Raw genomic sequence first — 23,378 nt, forward strand, 5'->3', positions numbered from 1 at the left:
AAATCCGTTGAGACGACACCGTATGAATTATGGTTTGGGAAGAAACCTAAGCTGTCGTTTCTAAAAGTTTGGGGATGCGATGCTTATGTCAAGAAACTTCAACCTGAAAAGCTCGAACCCAAGTCGGAAAAATGCGTCTTCATAGGATACCCTAAAGAAACTATTGGGTATACCTTCTACCTCAGATCCGAAGGCAAGATCTTTGTTGCCAAGAATGGATCCTTTCTAGAGAAGGAGTTTCTCTCGAAAGAAGTAAGTGGGAGGAAAGTAGACCTTGATGAAGTATTACCTCTTGGACCGGAAAATGGCACAACTCAAGAAAATGTTCCTGAGGTGCCTGCACCGACTAGAGAGGAAGTTAATGATAATGATCAAGATACTTCTGATCAAGCTCCTACTGAAATTCGAAGGTCCACAAGGACACGTTCCGCACCAGAGTGTTACGGCAACCCTGTCTTGGAAATCATGTTGTTGGACAACAGTGAACCTTCGAACTATGAATAAGCGATGGCGGGCCCGGATTCCGACAAATGGCTGGAAGCCATGAAATCCGAGATAGGATCCATGTATGAAAACGAAGTATGGACTTTGACTGACTTGCCTGTTGAGCGGCGAGCCATAGAAAATAAATGGATCTTTAAGAAGAAGACAGACGCGGATGGTAATGTGACCATCTATAAAGCTCGGCTTGTCGCTAAGGGTTATCGACAAGTTCAAGGGGTTGACTACGATGAGACTTTCTCACCGGTAGCGAAGCTAAAGTCCGTCCGAATCATGTTAGCTATTGCCGCATTCTACGATTATGAGATATGGCAAATGGATGTCAAAACGGCATTTCTTAATGGTTTCCTTAAGGAAGAATTGTATATGATGCAGCCGGAAGGTTTTGTCGATCCTAAGAATGCTGACAAGGTGTGCAAGCTCCAACGCTCGATTTATGGGCTGGTGCAAGCATCTCGGAGTTGGAACATTCGCTTTGATGAGATGATCAAAGCGTTTGGGTTTACGCAGACTTATGGAGAAGCCTGTGTTTACAAGAAAGTGAGTGGGAGCTCTGTAGCATTTCTCATATTGTATGTAGATGACATACTTTTGATGGGAAATGATATAGAACTCTTGGACAGCATTAAGGCCTACTTGAATAAGAGTTTTTCAATGAAGGACCTTGGAGAAGCTGCATATATATTAGGCATCAAGATCTATAGAGATAGATCAAGACGCCTCATAGGTCTTTCACAAAGCACCTACCTTGATAAGATATTGAAGAAGTTCAATATGGATCAGTCTAAGAAGGGGTTCTTGCCTGTGTTGCAAGGTGTGAAATTGAGCTCGGCTCAATGTCCGACCACGGCAGAAGATATAGAAGAGATGAGTGTCATCCCCTATGCCTCAGCCATAGGTTCTATTATGTATGCCATGCTGTGTACCAGACCTGATGTAAACCTTGCCGTAAGTTTGGTAGGAAGGTACCAAAGTAATCCCGGCAAGGAACACTGGACAGCGGTCAAGAATATCCTGAAATACCTGAAAAGTACTAAGGAAATGTTTCTCGTTTATGGAGGTGACGAAGAGCTTGTCGTAAAAGGTTACGTCGACGCTAGCTTCGACACAGATCTGGATGACTCTAAATCACAAAACGGATACGTGTATATATTGAATGGTGGGGCAGTAAGCTGGTGCAGTTGCAAGCAGAGCGTCGTGGCGGGATCTACATGTGAAGCGGAGTACATGGCAGCCTCGGAGGCAGCGCATGAAGCAATTTGGGTGAAGGAGTTCATCACCGACCTAGGAGTCATACCCAATGCGTCGGGGCCGATCAAGCTTTTCTGTGACAACACTGGAGCTATTGCTCTTGCCAAGGAGCCCAAGTTTCACAAGAAGACAAGGCACATCAAGCGTCGCTTCAACTCCATTCGTGAAAATGTTCAAGATGCAGACATAGAAATTTGTAAAGTCCATACAGATCTGAATGTAGCAGATCCGTTGACTAAACCTCTCCCTAGAGCAAAACATGATCAACACCAGAATTCCATGGGTGTTCGATTCATCACAATGTAACTAGATTATTGACTCTAGTGCAAGTGGGAGACTATTGGAAATATGCCCTAGAGGCAATAATAAAAGCATTATTATTATATTTCCTTGTTCATGATAATTGTCTTTATTCATGCTATAATTGTGTTATCCGAAAATCGTAATACATGTGTGAATAATAGACACCAACATGTCCCTAGTAAGCCTCTAGTTGACTAGCTCGTTGATCAACAGATAGTCATGGTTTCCTGACTATGGACATTGGATGTCATTGATAACGAGATCACATCATTAGGAGAATGATGTGATGGACAAGACCCAATCCTAAACATAGCACAAGATCGTATAGTTCATTTGCTAGAGTTTTCCAATGTCAAGTATCCTTTCCTTAGACCATGAGATCGTGTAACTCCCGGATACCGTAGGAGTGCTTTGGGTATACCAAACGTCACAACGTAACTGGGTGACTATAAAGGTATACTACGGGTATCTCCGAAAGTGTCTGTTGGGTTGACACGGATCAAGACTGGGATTTGTCACTCCGTATGACGGAGAGGTATCACTGGGCCCACTCGGTAATGCATCATCATAATAAGCTCAAAGTGACCAAGTGTCTGGTCACGGGATCATGCATTACGGTACGAGTAAAGTGACTTGCCGGTAACGAGATTGAACGAGGTATTGGGATACCGACGATCAGATCTCGGGCAAGTAACATACCGATTGACAAAGGGAATTGTATACGGGGTTGCTTGAATCCTCGACATCGTGGTTCATCCGATGAGATCATCGAAGAGCATGTAGGAGCCAACATGGGTATCCAGATCCCGCTGTTGGTTATTGACCAGAGAGCGATCTCGGTCATGTCTACATGTCTCCCGAACCCGTAGGGTCTACACACTTAAGGTTCGGTGACGCTAGGGTTGTAGGGATATGTATATGCAGTAACCCGAATGTTGTTCGGAGTCCCGGATGAGATCCCGGATGTCACGAGGAGTTCTGGAATGGTCCGGAGGTAAAGAATTATATATAGGAAGTACTATTTCAGGCATCGGGACAAGTTTCGGGGTCATCGGTATTGTACCGGGACCACCAGAAGGGTCCCGGGGGTCCACCGGGTGGGGCCACCTGCCCCGGGGGGCACATGGGCTGTAGGGGGTGCGCCTTGGCCTGTATGGGCCAAGGGCACCAGCCCCAAGAGGCCCATGCGCCTAGGGTTCAAGAAGGGAAGAGTCCCAAAGGGGGAAGGCACCTCCTAGGTGCCTTGGGGAGGAGGGATTCCTCCCCTTGGCCGCACCCCCCTAGGAGATTGGATCTCCTAGGGCCGGCGCCCCCCCTTGGCCCTCCTATATATAGTGGGGAGATGGAGGACTTTTTACCCACGCCTTTGGTGCCTCCCTCTCCCTCTCCAACACATCCTCCTCCTCCATAGTGCTTGGCGAAGCCCTGCCGGAGTACTGCAGCTCCACCACCACCACGCCGTCGTGCTGCTGCTGGAGCCATCTTCCTCAACTTCTCATTCCTCCTTGCTGGATCAAGAAGAAGGAGACGTCACGCTGACCGTACGTGTGTTGAACGCGGAGGCGCCGTCCGTTCGGCGCTAGGATCTCCGGTGATTTGGATCACGTCGAGTACGCCTTCCTCATCCCCGTTCTTTGCATGCTTCCGCGCGTGATCTACAAAGGTATGTAGATGCAGTCCAATCACTCGTTGCTAGATAAACTCCTAGATGGATCTCGGTGAAACCGTAGGAAAATTTTTGTTTTCTGCAACGTTCCCCAACAATAATAATGTTAGAATGTTAATGGTTAGATAAATTATATGAAAAAGATGTTAAATATTAATGTCAAATATATTTTACATGAATTAGAACAAGTTGAATTAGTATAGCTAGATATTAATTAGGTATATATATGAGATTATTTGAACTAGTTGAATTAATATAACTAGTTTATTTTTAGTATGAAAATTAATAGAACACGTTTATTTTTAGTAAGAAAATTTAGGTATATGAGATTTGATGATCTAATCAAAATATTACTATATAGAACTACCTACTTTATTTTAGTAAGAACCGGCACTAAAGCCCCTTACGAACCGGTGCTATTGCCCGGTTCTGCACTAGTGTTAGCTGCCTTGTCATTAATTGGAAAATCCAACAGGGATATAAGACGCACTTTCAAGCTTTCATGCATGTCACATGTTTCCGCATGTGATTGTTAAGATATGGTAGATTGCAGGTTGGCCCCCCTCAATCTGATGGAGGGAAGACATATCCATGTATACGTGCCTGGATGCTTTTTCGTGTGCACCAAGCCTGAATATTTGATACTCCCTCCTTTCCGATTTATAAGGCTCAATTCAAAAATCTCACCAACCAAGGTGGATGATGAGTGGTGGAATATTTTTTGTAGTTTGCAAAAGCACCCAATTAATGCTCTTGTTTTCTTCAAAAAATTATGTTTACGAATACATTAATTGCAATGCATGCATGCATAAAGTGCATGCATTGGTCAGTTTTCTCTTAATACTTGCATGTAATGATTTAATGCACCTTGAAGTCTGAACATGTGATGGGGAACAACCAAATTGAGCCTTATAAAATAGAAAAACTAAAATTTTGAGATAAGCCCTATAAACCGGAAAGGAGGGAGTAATATCTCCCACTTGATAGTATGGTTGTCCTTAACCCAATGTGAGATAATTTTGAAAAGGTACTCCCTCCCTTGTGATTTAGAGGGTCTATCTCAATTTTTTTTGTTAGCCTCATTTTTATTGATCCCCATCAAATGTTCAAATTTTGAGGCACATTAAATCATTGCATGCAAGGAGAGAAAACTCATTAGTGCATGTAAGGCCCTCCCCAATGCTCCACCTTGTACAGGTGCTAAGGCTGCCATGTAGGCAAAAAATATGATGTGGCAAGGTAATAAAGAGGAGAGAGGTGAGTTTGGTGACCCCAGGAAAAACCAATGCCAAGCACGCGAACCTAGGCAAAAGCAATTAAATGAAAGAAATCCACCAATGCATGGAATAGTTTAGTTGCTAATACATTAAATAAGGGGAGCTTAGCACTAACAAGTGAAGCACCTATGTGTTGTGGACATTAGTTGCTAAACTTTTTAATATGCTTAACGCCTTATCTAAGCACCTATGCATTGGAAGTGGCCTAAAAGATCTTGGTCGTCACTCATGCATGCGTTGCAATTAATCCATCGGCAAACATGATTTTTTTGACTAAAACGAGAACACTAATTGAGTACTTTTGCAAACTAGAAAAATCATTCGATCACTCACCATCTGCCTTGGTTAGGGTAGCCTCATTGCTCCACCTTGGACTATATCTTAATCATGGCACATAAGCAAAAATTGGATGTGTCTTCTTATTTAATGAGGAAAGAGGGTGTTGTCATATTTTATCTCGGTATAAAGCACTAAAACCAAGACAAGTTATATTTCTCTCTCACAAAACACATTAAATGAGAGATCTTGTAGAAACAACGATAAGGGCACTCCCAATGCTTGGCTCTTGACAAGTTATCATAGGCAAAATGCTGATGTGGCACTATAATTAAAGAAGAAAGAGAGTGCAGTTGTATCTCAGCTAAGGCTGCCCGTAATGGGAGTATCATAGGTAGTATCATGTGTGCCAACTTATCATATCATGATACTGTATCATATTAAATGATGTGCTACTTTGTGTCATGCATGGCAATAAATGTAGTCCTCTAAGATATCAACATATGATACTCCCTCCATCACAGTATACAAGTCCTACGCGTATACCTAGGTCGTCAATTTTATCATCCTAATATAAACTATATAACACAAAAATTATACCTTTTGAAAGTAGAACATCTGAAGTTTATATTGGTATATTTTTTGTAATATATGACTTGTATTAGGTTGGTCAAATTGACGACCTAGAGATACGCACACGCCCTGTAAACTGAGAGAGAGGGAGTACTATGCATTACAGATATAGTATCATGGACTAGTATCATATACATGATACTAGTATATATGATACTCCCCATTACAACCAGCCTAAGATATGACTCTTAGCTCATTTTTTTCTGCGCAGTGTAATTAATGCTCTGATCTTTTGTGGCATATCTCCTTATTTTTCTCTTTCTTTCTTCTCCCCATAACTAGACCACAATGCGAGATGAAGAAATGATCCTTAATAAACTAATTAAATGCAATATCACTTAGATACGACTCCAAAGATACAATACATTGTGGTGATTTTTTCTCTCTCTACCTAGAATGGTGGGTTAAGGCTAGCCATAGTGGAGTATCATATACTTGGGACTCGAAAACATGCTTACGTGGCAGAAAATTAAAGAAGAGAGAGAGGGTCATAGTAACATAGTAGGTAGATACCGTAACATAATAAATGTTATGCTACTATGTGTCATGCATGGCAATAAATGAGACCATCTATGATACTACTTTATTATACTATGCACTATGGATGTACTCCCTCCATTTTTGTTTGTTGGGCGCATCTCCAAATCCTTGATTTTTCAGAATAGGAGAGATTTAAGGCGTGTTTCATTAATCACAGAATTAATTGTGGCGTTTGGTGCATGCGGTGCTCTCTTTCCTTTCTCCTTCCAATTCTGCATGCAAGTGGGAACACGTCAGTTTTTGTTGAGGTGTGAATGGAGAAGGATTTGCATGCAGCAGCTTTTGATCTCCTTTTCACACCGCATCCCCATTCCTTGGTGTATAAAAGAAGAGCCATTTGCTTTGCTATTCCTTGAACCAGCGAGGTGGAAGCCAAATGGAGAAGGAAGTTGAGGTTCATGGAGAAGGAGAGATGGAGGGCGTCCATGGAGAAGGAGAGGTGGAGGGCGTCCATGGAGAAGGAGAGGTGGAGGGCGAGGTGGATGCCGTCCATGTCGAGGTGGATGGCGATGTGGAGATCACGCAAGGCCAAGTACAAGAACTAGAGGATGAATTTCAGAGGGTTGATAAAAACATCCAGGATCTTTTTCATAGAGTGGATCGTGCAACCAATGTCGACGCTACAGATGCAAGGATTTCGGCTAGGTACGTCCGCACCGCTAACCTCGTGCAAGATGTGTCACACAGAACCTACTCCAACCCGACATCAACTTGCGAGGTGTGCATTCATCCGGCTTTGTGCCTCAAGTGTGGCATCCGCGGTGAGCCTTCCATATTCCTTTGCTTAGGATGTAGGCTCCCGGTACCAAAAGATTTGCGTTCTTGCGAGGCTTGCGGAAATCCTTGCCTATGTGACAACTTTTGGTGCAAAGATTGTGCGACTACGGTGGCGATAAACAAAGAAGGGGTATGCATAAGGTGCCGTCGCAACCCATCTATCTATCTAGAGGACGAAAAGAAAGCGCATAATGTGCCGGATAGTCAAGTTTAGATTCGCCGGATGATGAAAATAAAGTGAGTTGTAATGGTTTTATATGCTTCAAGTTTATGTAAGAAAGTGAGTACGAATATGGTTTTATATAATCTTATTATGAGCTTATCTTGGTGATAGAATATGTAAAAGTGTATGAGTGAACCTGCGGATTATTCACAAAGTAATCAAGGGGAATAGCAATGAAGTATACCATAGGATTTGCGCAAAAAAAAAGCTACTGCATGATCTATGAACCTGATGGCCGCCCCTTGCATATAGGAGTATTATCTCATGTTGAGTTCAAAACAGTACATTCGCAATACTAGTAGGAGTATTATCTCATGTTGAGTTCAAGTGCTACTGAAAATTTGCCATTACATCTCATGTTGAGTTCAAGTGCTACTGAAAATCTGCCATTACATCTCATGTTGAGTTCAAGTGCTCAATTGCCTGCTCAACATATTCTCTGTCAACTGTCAAACGAACAGGGAGACATCCTTGTCTCTCTAGTGCTTTTTTCTTCAAGTGAGGAACTGCATAGTGCATAGAACCCTTGTGCTTGATGATCTCTCTCATACACGCTTGATGACTCAACCAGATCCTATTAAGCTTTTGATGGGGGTACTCAGCAAGGGATTGATTAACCTATTACACATAAAATTAAAAAACTCAATCAGTTCATAACATTAACCTATGGGAGTAGATATCTTGAACAAATAACATAAAATACTCAAATCGGTGCAAGACCTTTGCGACAATCTCGGGTAGAGTCTTGGGCATCTTTTTATGGAACATTTCTTGAATTGAGGCAAACCAACCAAGATCTAATATGTTTGTGTCAGGAGAATTAGGTGGTTGGTATATCATCCTAATATCCCAACCACCCCTTGCAGCTTCCTGCAAAAAAAGTGGATCATCTGGTTTTATATGAGTCCTAGCATTGTCCTGCTGTACGTAGATGGTGTTCCATCTATCACTCTCAGGCCACTTTTCCTTTATAGCCGGCAGTACGTATTTCACTAAGTACTCCCGACTTTTCTCCCTGTCCACTTTATCACAGGGCTTCAACTCCCATGCTCCCCTCAACCTAAGAATATAGAAATAAAGAACAAGTAAATAATGTGCATATAAAAATTTAGCAGAAAGTAGGAGTAGTAACAAGAACAAGTACCAACCTATTTTGACTCTTCTTTTTTGCTTGCACCCACTCTGTGTAAGCCCAAACCCCAATCTTGCCATCAAATACACAATTGCCTTGAGCATCATACCTTGGTCTAGCCATTGCGGACAAGAACATAATTTTTTGAATGTGGTTTTTATGTTTACATTTCCGGTGTGGTGCCTCCTCTCTATGACTCAAATACATGTTCTGGGTCTTCCGCGTGCGATAAAACCATTTCTCATCTATATGAACCACATCCATATCAGCCCTAAATGTGGGATTAATACCGCCTTGGGATGTTAGGCTACTTCGCTCAAGATGCATAAGAGCATACTCCACACGAGCCCTTTCGTTTGCAGCAGTCAAAGAAGGCTTCAATTCACTTGTTATTCGTCTAATTTCCTTCATCTTCAACCTACAACAAAATATCAAAAATATCTCGTTGATAACACTCACCTCCATATAATAAAAGAATGTTGACATGTAGAAAATTGACAACAATCTGATAGTATAACGCTCACCTCCGCCAAATAGTGGTAGTTGACAAGTTCAAATGTCCAGCAACTTGTTCTAATGTTGTTCTCTCTCCAGGTGGGATGGCCTCCAATGCATCTATGTCGAAATTAATCCTCTTCCTTCCTGATTTGAGCTTCCGATTGTTTTTGACCCCAGTAATGCCGCCACCTTTTTTAGCCTCCCGCCATACCCTTTGCACTATCCTCCTAGGACAATCACAAGCTAGTGCAACAGCTTTAGAAACACCATGCTTCAACCTTATACCCGTACCATTACGTTTAATGATCTCAGCATATATGTGACGCTTGTCATCTGTATTGTACTGTCTTCTTGTCTCCTTGTTCGACAGAACATCTAGATTCGTAGGAAAAATAATTAGATAAACAAAAAATATGGAAACAAAACTATGTTGTAAATATGCTTACTCAAATCGATTGGTTGTTTTTGGGTTTGTACAGCCTCTTGACTAGGAGGGTATTCGTCGGCATGGGCAAAATTTGGGTTGTATCCACTTCCTCGATAGCCAATGCCCGAACCAGTTGCGTTCTCTCCGTTCATCACATCCAAACCATTGTGTCCACCAGTTCCTTTAGAACACAAACGTGAGAAGAGAACAGCTTTAGAACACAACAGTTTTAGTACTCCTGCAGCAAACACTGCAGTTTTGGTAACGATCTGCAGTTTTGGCAACGCCGACGAACACATGAACACAGGACGACGCGTCGTACCTGCACTAGTGCTTGGAGCTGGTACTAAACGCATGCACTAGTGCATGGAGCTGGTACTAAACGCATGCACTAGTGCACTAAACGCAAACACAGTACGACGCGCCGTACCTGCCCCGCCGACGAACATAGGAGCTGGTAGAACATTAGTGTTTACCTTCTATGATGGCTGCACTGAACGTGAAGCCTAGTGACTCGCCACCGCTGCCTGTACCTGCCCCGCCGACGAACGAGATCCCGCCGCCACCGCCAAACGAGATCCCGCCGCTGCCAAACGTGAAGCCCACGAACGTAGAACTTGCGGTCCCGGCCCCGCCGCCGCTGTCTGTACCTTCCCTGCCGACGGAGCCACTCCAGTTCGACGAACCGGCCTCGTTAGGTGCCGGAGGGCGAGATGGGCGTGCGAGGCCGACGCGCCGTCGAGGCAAAGTCGTTGGAGGAGGAAGATGGTCGAACCCAGCCGTGCCAATGGAGATGGATGGAACTCTCGCTCGTCCGGTGAGACCAAGAGGAGGAAGTCCTCCGGGCGGCTGCGCTCTCGGTTGGAAAGCAACCCTAGACAGCCCACGGAGGCCAAGAGGAGGAAGCCGGCGATCTGATTCATCTTGCTGCGTCCGTGCCATTGGACCGAGGAGGCCAAGAGGAGGAAGCCGAAGATGAGCGCCGTCTGTTCGTGAACATCCATCGCCATAGCTACTTATACTGCGCGCGGCGTAGAAGGAAAATCAGGCGGCCAAGAAGGAAACTCGCGCGCGGCGCGCGGCGCAGAAGGAAAATCAGGCGCGGAATCGCGCGCGAAAGGAAACTCGCGGCGTAGAAATCGCGCGCGGAAGAAATGCATGTGGAAGGAAAGTACTCGGTCCGGTGCATGCAGAGTAGGAAACGCCAGGGGGAAAAGAAGGAAACCGGTGCATGCAATCAGTTTAATGGACGGGGAGTACTATGCGTCAATTTTACATTTGATTAGGCGCATCTACAGCTAACTGGCTCCGTTTTTCCTTCCAATTAGAAAACACCTAGGTCCCAAATCCCTCTGAGTTGCGCCTAATAAACTGTAATGGAGGGAGTAGTATTATACACTAGTATCATATGCATGATACTAGTATATGTTACTCCCCACTATGACCAGCCTAAGATACAATGCATTGGGCCGCTAAAAAAAGATAGTACAATGCATTTAGGAGAGCCCAATCTGTAGCTAAGTTCATATTTAATGCATATGATTATGTCTCAAAAAAATTAACGCATATGATATATAGCCTTTGGACTGTCCTTAGTTCTTTTAATTGCCCTATCATTAATTACCAAATCCAATAGGGGTATAAGACGCACTTTCAAAGGTAGATCGTGTGTTGGCACCCCTCAAACCAGAGGAAGAAAGACCTATCCATGTCTACGTGTCTGCTTTTCTCGCGTGCAGCGAACTGCGAACCTGAATCTTGATAACATTTCTGTTCTATGTAAGATAAGAAGATCAGTTGCTCTGTTGATTTGTTACTGATGAATTTCTGTTGTAATTTCCTGAATTTTGGTTGTGGTCTGTTTATAGGTATGCCAAATGTAGCACGCCTGTCTGTCATGTCTGAAGTTCAACATTCCCAATGATTCCCACTCGCGCAAGACATTGTGGATATTTGCTCTCCCAATGAATAAGCATTACAATGCACACATTCAGGTCACACTGAAGAGTCTAATGAGACCCTGTACCTGAATACTTCTATTTGTGTTGTTCTTCAGCCAGAACTATACCTAGCTCTGCAATCATCTGTAATTCATAATCATAAATCAAACTAGACCTAGCTCACCCGCTGTCATTTGCTCTGTGCTAAACAATCTCAGTAAACACATTTCCTACTTGTTGAAGAGCCACTTGAGTCCAAGCTTCGGGAGCCCGAGCCACTCGCCGAGAGCTGGAGGATCCACAAATTTCAGGCTAATCTTGGAGATCCACTCGAAGAGAGGAGGCCCCAAGAACCTGACGAATTTCTTCGCCAAGAAGCATCTCCATGATCCGCAGCTCGCGCTCGGTATCAAGAACCCGGCCTGCAAGAAGGAGCACGCACGATTCGGTCAGAACTCTGAACCAGATTCAGATGATGTTCTTGGTTCTTGCCGTCACCAATGCAGGAGAAGAGCATGGCCGTTTACAGATCGCAGCACGAGCCAGGAGTGCAGGGGTGTAGCGACGTACCACGAGGCGAAGCGCCGCGACGGAAGCCGCGGCGACGGCGAGCGCGGCGACGGAGCACAGCGCCACCGTCGTCGCCGGCCGCATCAAAGCTCGATCCTTCTGCTCGCAAAGAGGAACAAGAATGTCAGAATAAGCAACTGGATACACTAACCGAGTAATTAGAGCCATTATCTTGGACGAACCAGCAGAGAGGGGATCGCCTGAGAGCGAGAACCCGGCTTGGCCACCGCGGCGGCGCGCGGCGGCTTCTTGCGGCGCCAAATGCAGGGGAGCCCGGTCCGCAGGGAGCGGAGGAGCTTGAGGCCGCGCGGCTTCTTGTCGGGATCTGCGGGCGCGGGCGCGGGCGCGCGGCCGCACTGGGAGGTGACGGCGAGGCGGAGGCGGCGGCGGAGGCGGAGGAGGAAGGAGAGGCGCTCGCCGCCGTGGCCCCAGCCGGGGAGAATGTTCTCTGCGGCAGCGCGGATCTCCAGCCCGCCGCGGTAAGTAAGGCACGCGGTGACCGACCACGTCGCCGGCGGCGACGCCATTGCGGGGTGGTTCGAAGTTCGAACGCTCTCTCTCCCTGTGTGACTCTGACCGGTGGTGCCCTCGCTCGCTCGCTCAGATGGAGCGTGAAGAGTAGTTGGGCCCGGACACGAAAACGACCCCAGAGTTTTTTTTAGGGAAACGAACTGATTTCTCTCAAAACAAAAGTTCGAAAAGAACTGATTTCTCTCAAAACAAAAGTTCGAAAAAAACCGAGGCGTATTTAACTTATATTTTATTTTTTGTGGAAAAATGCTGTATATTAATTATTTTAGAGAAAATCGGGTGTATTATTCTTATTCAGGAATTATTATTATTAAACATCATGAACATTTCTAAGATTTCCAACATTTTAAAATTCATGAACATTTATAAAATTCATGTCATTTTTCATTGGGAAACCGACAAAAAACAGGCTGAAATATAATGAGCGAAACCGGCTGAAAACCGACGAGGTGACTGACCACATTGGCGACGCCATTGCAGGGTGGCTCGAAGTTCCAACGCTTTCTCTCCCTCTGTGACCGGTGCCTTCACTCGCTCAGATGGAGCATGAAGAATAGTTTGGCCCGGACACGAAAACGACCCCAAAGTTCGAAAAGAACTCGAGGCTATTTTCCTTATATTTTATTTTTTGGAAAAGTGGTGTATTAATTATCCTAGGAAAAACTGGTGTAATAATTTTTTACTATATTTATTATCCTCGGCAAAACAAATTGTCATTAAAAACGTTTGATTTTTCATGGTCAAAAATCCGAGTGAGATTTGTAGTGAAGTCTTGTTTGTTGAAATATTTTTCTTGTGTCTTTTTGCTGCAGCAAATCTTCACCCACTGAATTTTTTAGGACACGAGGGCATCAGCTGCACATGTTTAGGTATGATGTGCGCATCCAGTGATTTAGAATCCACCATGCACTTGATCCATTCAGTCATGTCTTGAGCCAACCTTGCAATCTTATTAATGTCCTCTTGATAAGTGGATGACACTAGGGGGTGGCATCATGCAGAAAAACCTCTACCAGCCACGCCTCCAGAGGTACATGTATGTATCATACCATATGGAACCAACTTTTTGAACAATTTTTTTAGATGCGTTGCAAACATTGGAACAATGCCAGGATTGAGGCAGAGTACAAAGTTCTCTAGCACAAGGGCATAATCCGAGCCGAGAAGGACAACGTCAATGTGCGATTATTGCTGGGAAGGCCTTGAGGGTGCGGTCGCCAGTGTGCACACGGATGCTGATGTTGTACACGGATTTTGGATCAAGATGATCTGGTTGTTCTTGATCATCAGGATTGGTGAACCTGGGATGTGTTCTGTTTTTCTCTTCTTTCTCTGAGGTGTAGCGGAGGTCTGTATGGGTTGGCCAACATCTGGATTTTAACCCATCCGGCATTTTGAGCTACTTCTGGTTAGAATGGTCCAGTAGTTCATCGCTGTTGCACATGAGGATTCAGGTTGTGACTTTTGATCAGCACGGCTTCGGTTAAGGAGTCCAGACTTTGAAAGCTTCAGTAAAGTCTGCTCCATTTTGAGCTACCTCTGGTTAAAATGGTCCAGTAGTTCATCAGTTCTTGCCCTTGCACAGAAGGATTCAGGTTCTGAACTTGATCAGCAGGGTTTCGGTTCTCTATTGTGAACAATGTTATATGTGTCAGCAAAACAATCCTATATTTATTTCTATATAGGTCCAGCAAAGCGTTGTGCCTTTCCCTTTTGGGCAAAAATCAACTAATGTGTAATAGCTTGGGCAGTGCACTATTGTGACATACTCCCTCCGTTCCTAAATATAAATCTTTGTAGAGATTTTAATATGGACTAAAAATAGATATATATAGACATATTTTAAAGTGTATTTTTATATATAAAAAATATTTTAGAATGTATATTTACTCATTTTGCTCCATATATAATTTATATTAAAATATCTAAAAAGACTTATATTTAGAAACGGAGGAGTAGATAACCATTTCTCCTATGGCAAACACGTGCCAGCCATGTCTGATATACTCATCTTTATACTGATTAAAAAATTTACACGAAGACTAGAAACAAAAGTTACCACTCTACCGATTTCTTCCTCTCATTCTCTGTTTCTTCTTTGTAACACATGGCTGCTTCACGGGCACGACGACTTTCCCAACTAGTTAATCAAGTACTCCCTTAGTCCGGAAATATTTGTCCGAGGAATGAATGTATTTAAATATATTTTAGTTCTAGATACATCCATTTGTATTCATTTCTACGACAAATATTTCCGGATGGAGGGAGTACTAGACGGAACGGTGCGCTCCGCCGCGCCAGGCTGTAGTCGCGTTCTCCGTGTCCAATTTTAAGTGGATTTGGGCCATGCAGATAGTTGGTGATAAAAAAACATGCTAAAAAGAAAGAAGACATTGATATGTTGAAGCATAACCATATATTCGTCCGTCCCAAAATAAGTGTGTTAACCTTAGTACAACTTTGTATTAAAGTTAATACAAAGTTAAGACACTTATTTTAAAACAGAAAGAATATTTAATAATGGCAGTTCCTACTACATAACACTACATTTTGAATTCGATTCCAACGGCATTAATTTTGAGTAGACTTTAATAGTGTAGAGTTTGTAAGTTTGTGTTGCCTTTTTTCTTTCGGTTTTGCTAAGTCTCGGTCGACTTAGTCTTCCAACTGCAGTGTTGCGCACATTGGAAGTTCTGGACCAACCCAGAGTTGTAATCCATGCTTGCTCGCGGCTCGTTCGTCACTAAGTGCAACACATATTGGAAAAGCCAATCTCTATATGATAAGTTCATCCTATAATCTCATTAAATAATGGATTTATTTGTGGGTATCCATACATTCCTCTGTCACAAAATCTTGTCTTAGATTTATCTAGATACGGATGTATCAAGTCACGCTTTAGCATTAGATACATCCGTATCTAGACGAATATAAGACAAGAATTTTGGGACGGAGGGAGTAGAATTTAAACCAATATGTCATCACATTAGGACAGTTAAACTAAATAAAGCAAAAATAGTTGCCTGTAGTAAGGAAGATGTAACAGTAGGCAGTAGCAGTCGGCAGCTACGTAAAGAGGTGTGGCAGCAGCAACTTCAGTGTTCGTCCGGACATCTTTTTTTCAGAATATAAGATTTGCTTTTCAATTGTTCTCCACAATGTAGCCCTTAATGATAGGAAACCTTGCATGAAAGACTCTGAATAAGTATTGATGTGCAAAAGCATTATCACTAGGAAATATTTTTAAGAACATATATGTAACGCCTCGAGACCGATGTGCCAGGTGTCGTCCAGTTATTCGCTGTTGTTGCGTTGTCATTGCTTGCGTGTCATGCATTGCATATCATGTCATCATGTGCATTTCATTTGCATACGTGTTCGTCTCATGCATCCAAGCATTTTTCTTCTTGTCCGTTTTGCATTCCGGCGCTTCGTTCTCTTCCGGTGGTCGTTTCTACCTTTCTTTCATGTGTGGGGGTTAAACATTTCCGGGTTGGACCGAGACTTGCCATGCGGCCTTGGTTTACTACCGTTAGACCGTCTGTCAAGTTTCGTATCATTTGGACTTCGTTTGATACTCCAACGGTTAACCGAGGGACCGAAAAGGCCTCGTGTGTGTTGCAGCCCAACACCCTTCCAATTTGGCCCAAAACCCATCTAAACCCTCTTCATCATCTAGAGCGTTCGATCACGATCGCGTGGCCGAAAACCGCATCTCATTTGGACTCTCCTAGCTCCCTCTACCTATAAATAAGTGATCCCCTCCGAAATTTCGCGGTCTAACCCTAGCCCCCTCCCTCTCCTCGCGCGCCGGACACATATCCCGCCGACGGACATGTCCGCTCCGTCGTCCACCGCCACGTGGCATCCACTGATTCGCCGCCGCGGCCTGCCCGAGCCGTGTCCGGGCCCGAGTGCCCGAGCCTCCGCGCGCCGCCCGCCTGTGCCTTCGCCGCCCCGCCGCCGTCCACCACTCGTCGCCGGCGTTCTTCACCACCGCCTCGCCGGCGCAACTTCGCCGGAGCTGCACTCCGCTCCGGCCCTCCTCCGCACAATGTCCTCGCCCTCATCCCGCGCGCCGCCGCCGCAGCGCAGCGCCATGCCCGGATCCGGCCGCGGCAGCTTCTCCGGAGAGCGCCGCCCTGCTCCCACGCCGGCAATGGCGCCGCCGCCCTCGTGCTCGTCGCCGGAGAGGCGAGCTTCGCCAGATCCGATCCAGCCCGGGTGGATCAGATCCACCGGGTGCCCGAACCAAACGCTTCGACCCCGCGCCTGGATCTCGTTGTCCCGCACAACCTCGTCCGCCCGTTGACTTTTCTCAGAGAGGTCCAAATTTCTACTAAGTCCCCGAGATTTCCATGTTTCAAATGCCCATATTCATCTCGCCGTAACTTTGCATCCGTAGCTCCGTTTTGGGCATTTAGCATATTAAAATGTTCGTCTCAGAGAGCACATCATTTCATCTCATTGCATCATTTTCATTTGAGTTCATCTTGATGCCCGAAATGCTGTTGGAAAAGTGCTATTTGAGTTAATTGTCAGATTTGCTGCTCCATTTAAATATTTGTCATTTTTGCCATGATTATTGTGTGCATGATATGAAGGAAATATGCCCTAGAGGCAATAATAAAGTTATTATTTATTTCCTTATAATCATGATAAATGTTTATTATTCATGCTAGAATTGTATTAACCGGAAACATAATACATGTGTGAATACATAGACAAACAAAGTGTCACTAGTATGCCTCTACTTGACTAGCTCGTTAATTAAAGATGGTTATGTTTCCTAACCATAGACATGAGTTGTCATTTGATTAACAGGATCACATCATTAGGAGAATGATGTGATTGACATGACACATTCCATTAGCTTAGCACCCAATCATTTAGTATGTTGCTATTGCTTTCTTCATGACTTATACATGTTCCTATGACTATGAGATTATGCAACTCCCGTTTACCGGAGGAACACTTTGGGTACTATCAAACGTCACAACGTAACTGGGTGATTATAAAGGAGTACTACAGGTGTCTCCAATGGTACATGTTGAGTTGGCGTATTTCGAGATTAGGTTTTGTCACTCCGATTGTCGGAGAGGTATCTCTGGGCCCTCTCGGTAATGCACATCACATAAGCCTTGCAAGCATTACAACTAATATGGTAGTTGTGAGATGATGTATTACGGAACGAGTAAAGAGACTTGTCGGTAACGAGATTGAACTAGGTATTGGATACCGACGATCGAATCTCGGGCAAGTAACATACCGATGACAAAGGGAACAACGTATGTTGTTATGCGGTCTGACCGATAAAGATCTTCGTAGAATATGTAGGAGCCAATATGGGCATCCAGGTCCCGCTATTGGTTATTGACCAGAGACGTGTCTCGATCATGTCTACATTGTTCTCGAACCGTAGGGTCCGCACGCTTAACGTTACGATGACAGTTATTATGAGTTTATGCATTTTTGATGTACCGAAGGTTGTTTGGAGTCCCGGATGTGATCACGGACATGACGAGGAGTCTCTAAATGGTCGAGACATAAAGATTAATATATTGGAAGCCTATATTTGGACATCGGAAGTGTTCCGGGTGAAATCAGGATTTTACCGGATTACCGGGAGGTTACCGGAACCCCCCCGGAGTCATATGGGCCTTATTGGGCTTTAGTGGAAAGGTGAAAGGGGCTGCCTATAGTGGGCTGCGCGCCTCCCCCCTCCCCTAGTCCTATTAGGACTAGGAGAGGTGGCCGGCCACCTCTCTCTCTCTTTCCCCCTTGGGAGTCCTATTTGGAATAGGATTGGGGGGGAGTCCTACTCCCGGTAGGAGTAGGACTCCTCCTGCGCCTCCATAGGGCTGGCCGCACCCCTCCCCCTTGGCTCCTTTATATACGGAGGCAGGGGGCACCTCTAGACACACAAGTTGATCATTGAGATCGTTCCTTAGCCGTGTGCGGTGCCCCCTGCCACCATATTCCACCTCGATCATATCGTTGCAGTGCTTAGGCGAAGCCCTGCGTCGGTAGAACATCAAGATCGTCACCACGCCGTCGTGCTGAGGGAACTCTTCCCCGACGCTTTGCTGGATCGGAGCCCGGGGATCGTCATCGAACTGTACGTGTGCTAAGAACTCGGAGGTGCCGGAGTAACGGTGTTTGGATCGGTCGGATCGGGAAGAATACGTACGACTACTTCCTCTACGTTGTGTCAACGATTCCGTTGCGATCTACAAGGGTACGTAGATCATACTCTCCCCTCGTTGCTATGCATCACCATGATCTTGCGTGTGCGTAGGGATTTTTTTGAAATTACTACGTTCCCCAACATGATATGCCCCTGAGCTCTATATGTGTTTTGTTATATGCTTTGCCATCTTTCCAGAGGTGCAACCCATGTATTTTTTTGATGTGTGTGGTGACTAGCACAAGCTTGCAAAGTGGTGCATTCGTTAATGCTGATTTCAGGGACTTAGCATTTTCACCAAGTCCTTGATCTGTTTATTTAAATATGCCATATGTTCATGTTATTTCCTAATGATCCGTGCCTCTTTTGAGGATGATCAGTAAGGATGTTTTGTTAATCTTGTAGTTCTCTATCCATCCATGTCTTTGTTTGCAATTATGGAGCACCCTAGCTTGAGTCAATCGAGCTCTACTTTTGCTATTTCATGAATCTGGGCAGATTGTCTACTTGTTAGCGATTTTGCCGAGGATGTTGTTGTTGATCCGTGCATGCTATGTTGTTGTTCTTGCCATGTCTAGCTTATATAATGTGTATTCTTGATGGTTGTGTGCTTATATTGTCATGCCATGCTCTGTAGTGAGTGCATCGAGCTCGTAAACATGCCTACTTGATATCTGATTTGCATGTTCCAGTTTTTCTCTAAGTCTGTAACCTGATTATGTTTTTGCCATGTTCACATGCTTGCAATTGTATTTTCTGATCCCTTTTGGCTCAAGGTCACTAAGGGACTTTTGTTAAGCTCTTTGCGTAGCTCCATGCCATGCTTTACTTTGCCATGTTAAGTTCCTGTAGCATCTAGTTTTCATGCTCCAAAGTGTGCTACCTGATCTGAAATTCCAGGCTTGTGTTAATTTCACTAAGTCTGAATCTGTTTACCAATTGCTCTTTTGCCATACTTGTTTGAACTTGATAGTGGATGAATTGGCCGTAGCTCAGTGTTCATCTTTTGTTAAGCATTATGAATGGATCCCTGCCATGTATTTTGTTGCCATGTTTGAGTGCTGTAGCATAATTGTCTTGTTGCATTTAGATGGCTACTTGTTGTATATCGCAGACCGGTGCCATATTTGATTTGCTCGCCATTTCCAAACCGTAACTCCGATTTCGGTGATCTTTATATCAATTTCAACTGAAATCATATCACCTTTCCAGTGGCACACTTGGATTTCCAAGTTGAGGCCAGGTTCAATCATTCCTTGTCAAATCATGCATATGCATCGCATACCGCATCCCGCATATCATATCATGTTCATGTGTTGGTTGTTTACTATGTTGTGTGCTTCTTTCCGGTGTTTGCTTCTTCGGGTTGGTTTCGGTAACGTCGCGTTTGTGAGGACCCGTTCGTCTACGTCCGTTTGTCTTCTTCATGGACTTGTTCTTCTTCCTTGCGGGATCTCAGGCAAGATGACCATACCCTCGAAACCACTTCTATCTTTGCTTGCTTAGTTGCTCGCTCTTTTGCTATGCCTATGCTGCGATACCTACCACTTGCTTATCATGCCTCGAATATTGTTGAACCAAGCCTCTAACCCACCTTGTCCTAGCAAACCGTTGTTTGGCTATGTTACCGTTTTGCTCAGCCCCTCTTATAGCGTTGTTAGTTGCAAGTGAAGATCGAAGTTTGTTCCATGTTGGAACATGGAGATGTTGTTCCTTGTTGGAACATGTTTACTTGTTGGGATATCACATTATATCTTATTTAATTAATGCATCTATATACTTGGTAAAGGATGGAAGGCTCGGCCTTATGTCTGGTGTTTTGTTCCACTCTTGCCTCCCTAGTTTCCGTCATATCGGTGTTATGTTTCCGGATTTTGCGTTCCTTACGCGGTTGGGTTATAATGGGAACCCCTTGACAGTTCGCTTTGAATAAAACTTCTCCAGCAAGGCCCAACCTTGGTTTTACCATTCGCCACCTAGCCTCTTTTTCCCTTGGGTTAGGCCAGCCCAAGGGTCATCTTTATTTTAAACCCCCGGGCCAGTGCTTGTCTAAGTGTTGGTCCAACCCAGAGCACCGTGCGGGGCCGTCCCTTGGCAACTTGGGTTACGTTGGCTCCCGTACGCTTAGCTTATCCGGTGTGCCCTGAGAACGAGATATGTGCAGCTCCTATCGGGATGTCGGCGCATTGGGTGGTCTTGCTGGACTTGTTTTACCATTATCGAGGATGTCTTGTAGAACCGGGATACCGAGTCTGATCGGAATGTCTCGGGAGGAGGTCTATTCCTTCGTTGACCGTGAGAGCTTGTCATGGACTAAGTTGGGACACCCCTGCAGGGTTTTAAACTTTCGAAAGCCGTGCCCGCGGTTATGGGCAGATGGGAATTTGTTAATGTCTGGTTGTAGATAACTTGAACCTTAATTTAATTAAAATACATCAACCGCGTGTGTAACCGTGACAGTCTCTTCTCGGCGGAGACCGGGAAGTGAACACGGTGTTGGAGTTATGCTTGACGTAGGTTGTTCTAGGATCACTTCTTGATCATAGTTGTTCGACCGTGCTTTGCCTTCTCTTCTCGCTCTCATTTGCGTATGTTAGCCACCATATATGCTAGTCGCTTGCTGCAGCTCCACCTCGTACCTTTACCTTACCCATAAGCTTAAATAGTCCTGATCGCGAGGGTGCGAGATTGCTGAGTCCCCGTGACTCACAGATACTTCCAAAATCAGTTTGCAGGTGCCGATGAGTCCGTGCAGATGACGCAACCCAGCTCAGGAGGAGCTCATTTGGGGTCGATCGGGGACCTTGTCGCATTTGGGGTTCTTCTTTTATTTTGGTTCCGTAGTCGGACCCTGATTGTATTTGGATGATGTAATTCTTTATTCATGTATTTGTGTGAAGTGGCGATTGTAAGCCAACTATGTATCTCTTTTCCTTATGTATTACATGGGTTGTGTGAAGATTACCTCACTTGCGATCAATGTTGGGGATATCGCTTATCGGGAACTTATCGGTCGACCCATGATAAGGGGTAAATCGGCCAGTTTATCGGCATATCGGCCGATTTATCGCCATATCGGCTGATTTATCAGCCCATTTATCATATCGGTCAGACAACGATAAGCGATAAATCGGCCGATTTATCGGAATATCGGAAGATATCTTGACCAGTGCTTGCGACATTGCTTTCAATGCGGTTATGCCTCTAAGTCGTGCTTCGACACGTGAGAGATATAGCCGCATCGAGGGCGTTACATATAGGCACACAAGAAGGTGCCTCTTTGTTTGGCCATTTCCTTTTGTGAGTGGTGGGTTACTTCTAGATAGGGCTAGAGTGTCACAACTCTTGGGCAACTGTTCAATTGTATGTCAACAAATGAACGAAGTGGAGAAATCATGCAGATACAGCTACATGTACTATTAGTTCTAGTATAAAATTATGTGTCTCGCATTTCAGTCACAACAGATGTTAAAGTTAATTCTTAGTGGAGATATGCATCAGTATTTTAATCTTGAAGATTTAGAAGAATGATTACTGCAACATAGTGATGTTCTTGTTCAGTCATTGGTTTTGGCATCTAATCCTGAGATCTAGCAGTGTTATAATATTGATCACCACTTCTTGTCCTAATATGTCCATCTGAATTGTATATAGAGGTAATCTTTCTTATAAAGTGTCATAGAATGTTTCTTACATACAGTAGTTGAAAACCTCATGTACAGCCTAGCATAAGTGAGCATTTAGAGTAATTGACTAAAATTCATGCCAAATGAGGCTCAATAATGCTTGACTAACAGAAAATCCCAGTAGAACTCTAGGTCAGGCTGGGACCTCCCAGTATTGAAATCTATGTACTTGTTCTCACTTTGTAGCAGCTGGAATTAGGAAGGTTTGATGGATCAAAATTACTTTATCACAGTGTAATAAGCTGAATTGCTGGCCAAATAAACTGGCCTGCTAATCAAAATAGTGTCTTCTTTGACTATCTACAAATATTATGGGTAAAATAAGATGTAAGCATTGTTTAGTTTTCTAACAAGAGAACAATCATGGAGGGTGGGTAACAGACCTTTTGTACTCGGCACACTGAACTCAGTACATGTGCGATTGTCGATTGCTACTTTCTTGATTAACTACATAGCAAAAGTGGAAAGAAGAAAAAGAGGTGAATATAACTCTACTGTTTGTGACTTGTGAGCATGTCATGATCTCTTAGTGTAACAAGCGATTTTTTTACATGCTGTTATAGGTCAAGAAACAACGAAATTGATCAGGAGAATTAGATGGTGCAACAGACACGCAGGGTATTTGGCGTCACAGAAGTGTTTACGGTTTCACATATTTAATGTTGTACGATCGTTTGAGAGGGTTTATTAGCTTGTTGTAATTCTTGATGTTATCATGTAGGTGTGCATTTCTGCCCAGCATAGGATGGCGTACAAGGAGAATATGGAGTCACCAAGTGATCTGTAGTGAAGCTGTTTGGTTTAGTTATGTAAATTACTAGTGAACTAAGTAATACACTTGTAAATATATGTATATTAAGGTCATGTTAATTCCTAGACCAAGATGGCACCTTTATTTGTTGAAATGCTTCTGATCCAGCGATCGTTTGATGCTATGAATAATTTTTGGCAATTTGCCAC

General features: G+C 44.2%; 1 protein-coding gene and 1 pseudogene across 1 annotated transcript; both read right to left on the reverse strand.

The window, feature by feature from the left end:
* Positions 1-7,889: 7,889 nt before the first annotated feature.
* Positions 7,890-10,501, reverse strand: LOC147978536 (uncharacterized; annotated as a pseudogene).
* Positions 10,502-11,447: 946 nt separating this feature from the next.
* Positions 11,448-12,612, reverse strand: LOC125547935 (uncharacterized). The gene is made up of 3 exons (XM_048711666.2): positions 12,197-12,612; positions 12,015-12,113; positions 11,448-11,866 (listed from the first exon to the last, which is right to left on the reverse strand). Exons 1-3 carry the CDS (start codon positions 12,539-12,541, stop codon positions 11,675-11,677), a joined length of 636 nt encoding a protein of 211 aa, XP_048567623.2. The 5' UTR covers positions 12,542-12,612; the 3' UTR covers positions 11,448-11,674.
* Positions 12,613-23,378: the final 10,766 nt, after the last annotated feature.

The sequence above is a fragment of the Triticum urartu genome, chromosome 3A (genome assembly GCF_056163025.1).
Source record: "Triticum urartu cultivar PI428250 chromosome 3A, HENAU_Tu73, whole genome shotgun sequence".
Taxonomy (NCBI): domain Eukaryota; kingdom Viridiplantae; phylum Streptophyta; class Magnoliopsida; order Poales; family Poaceae; genus Triticum; species Triticum urartu.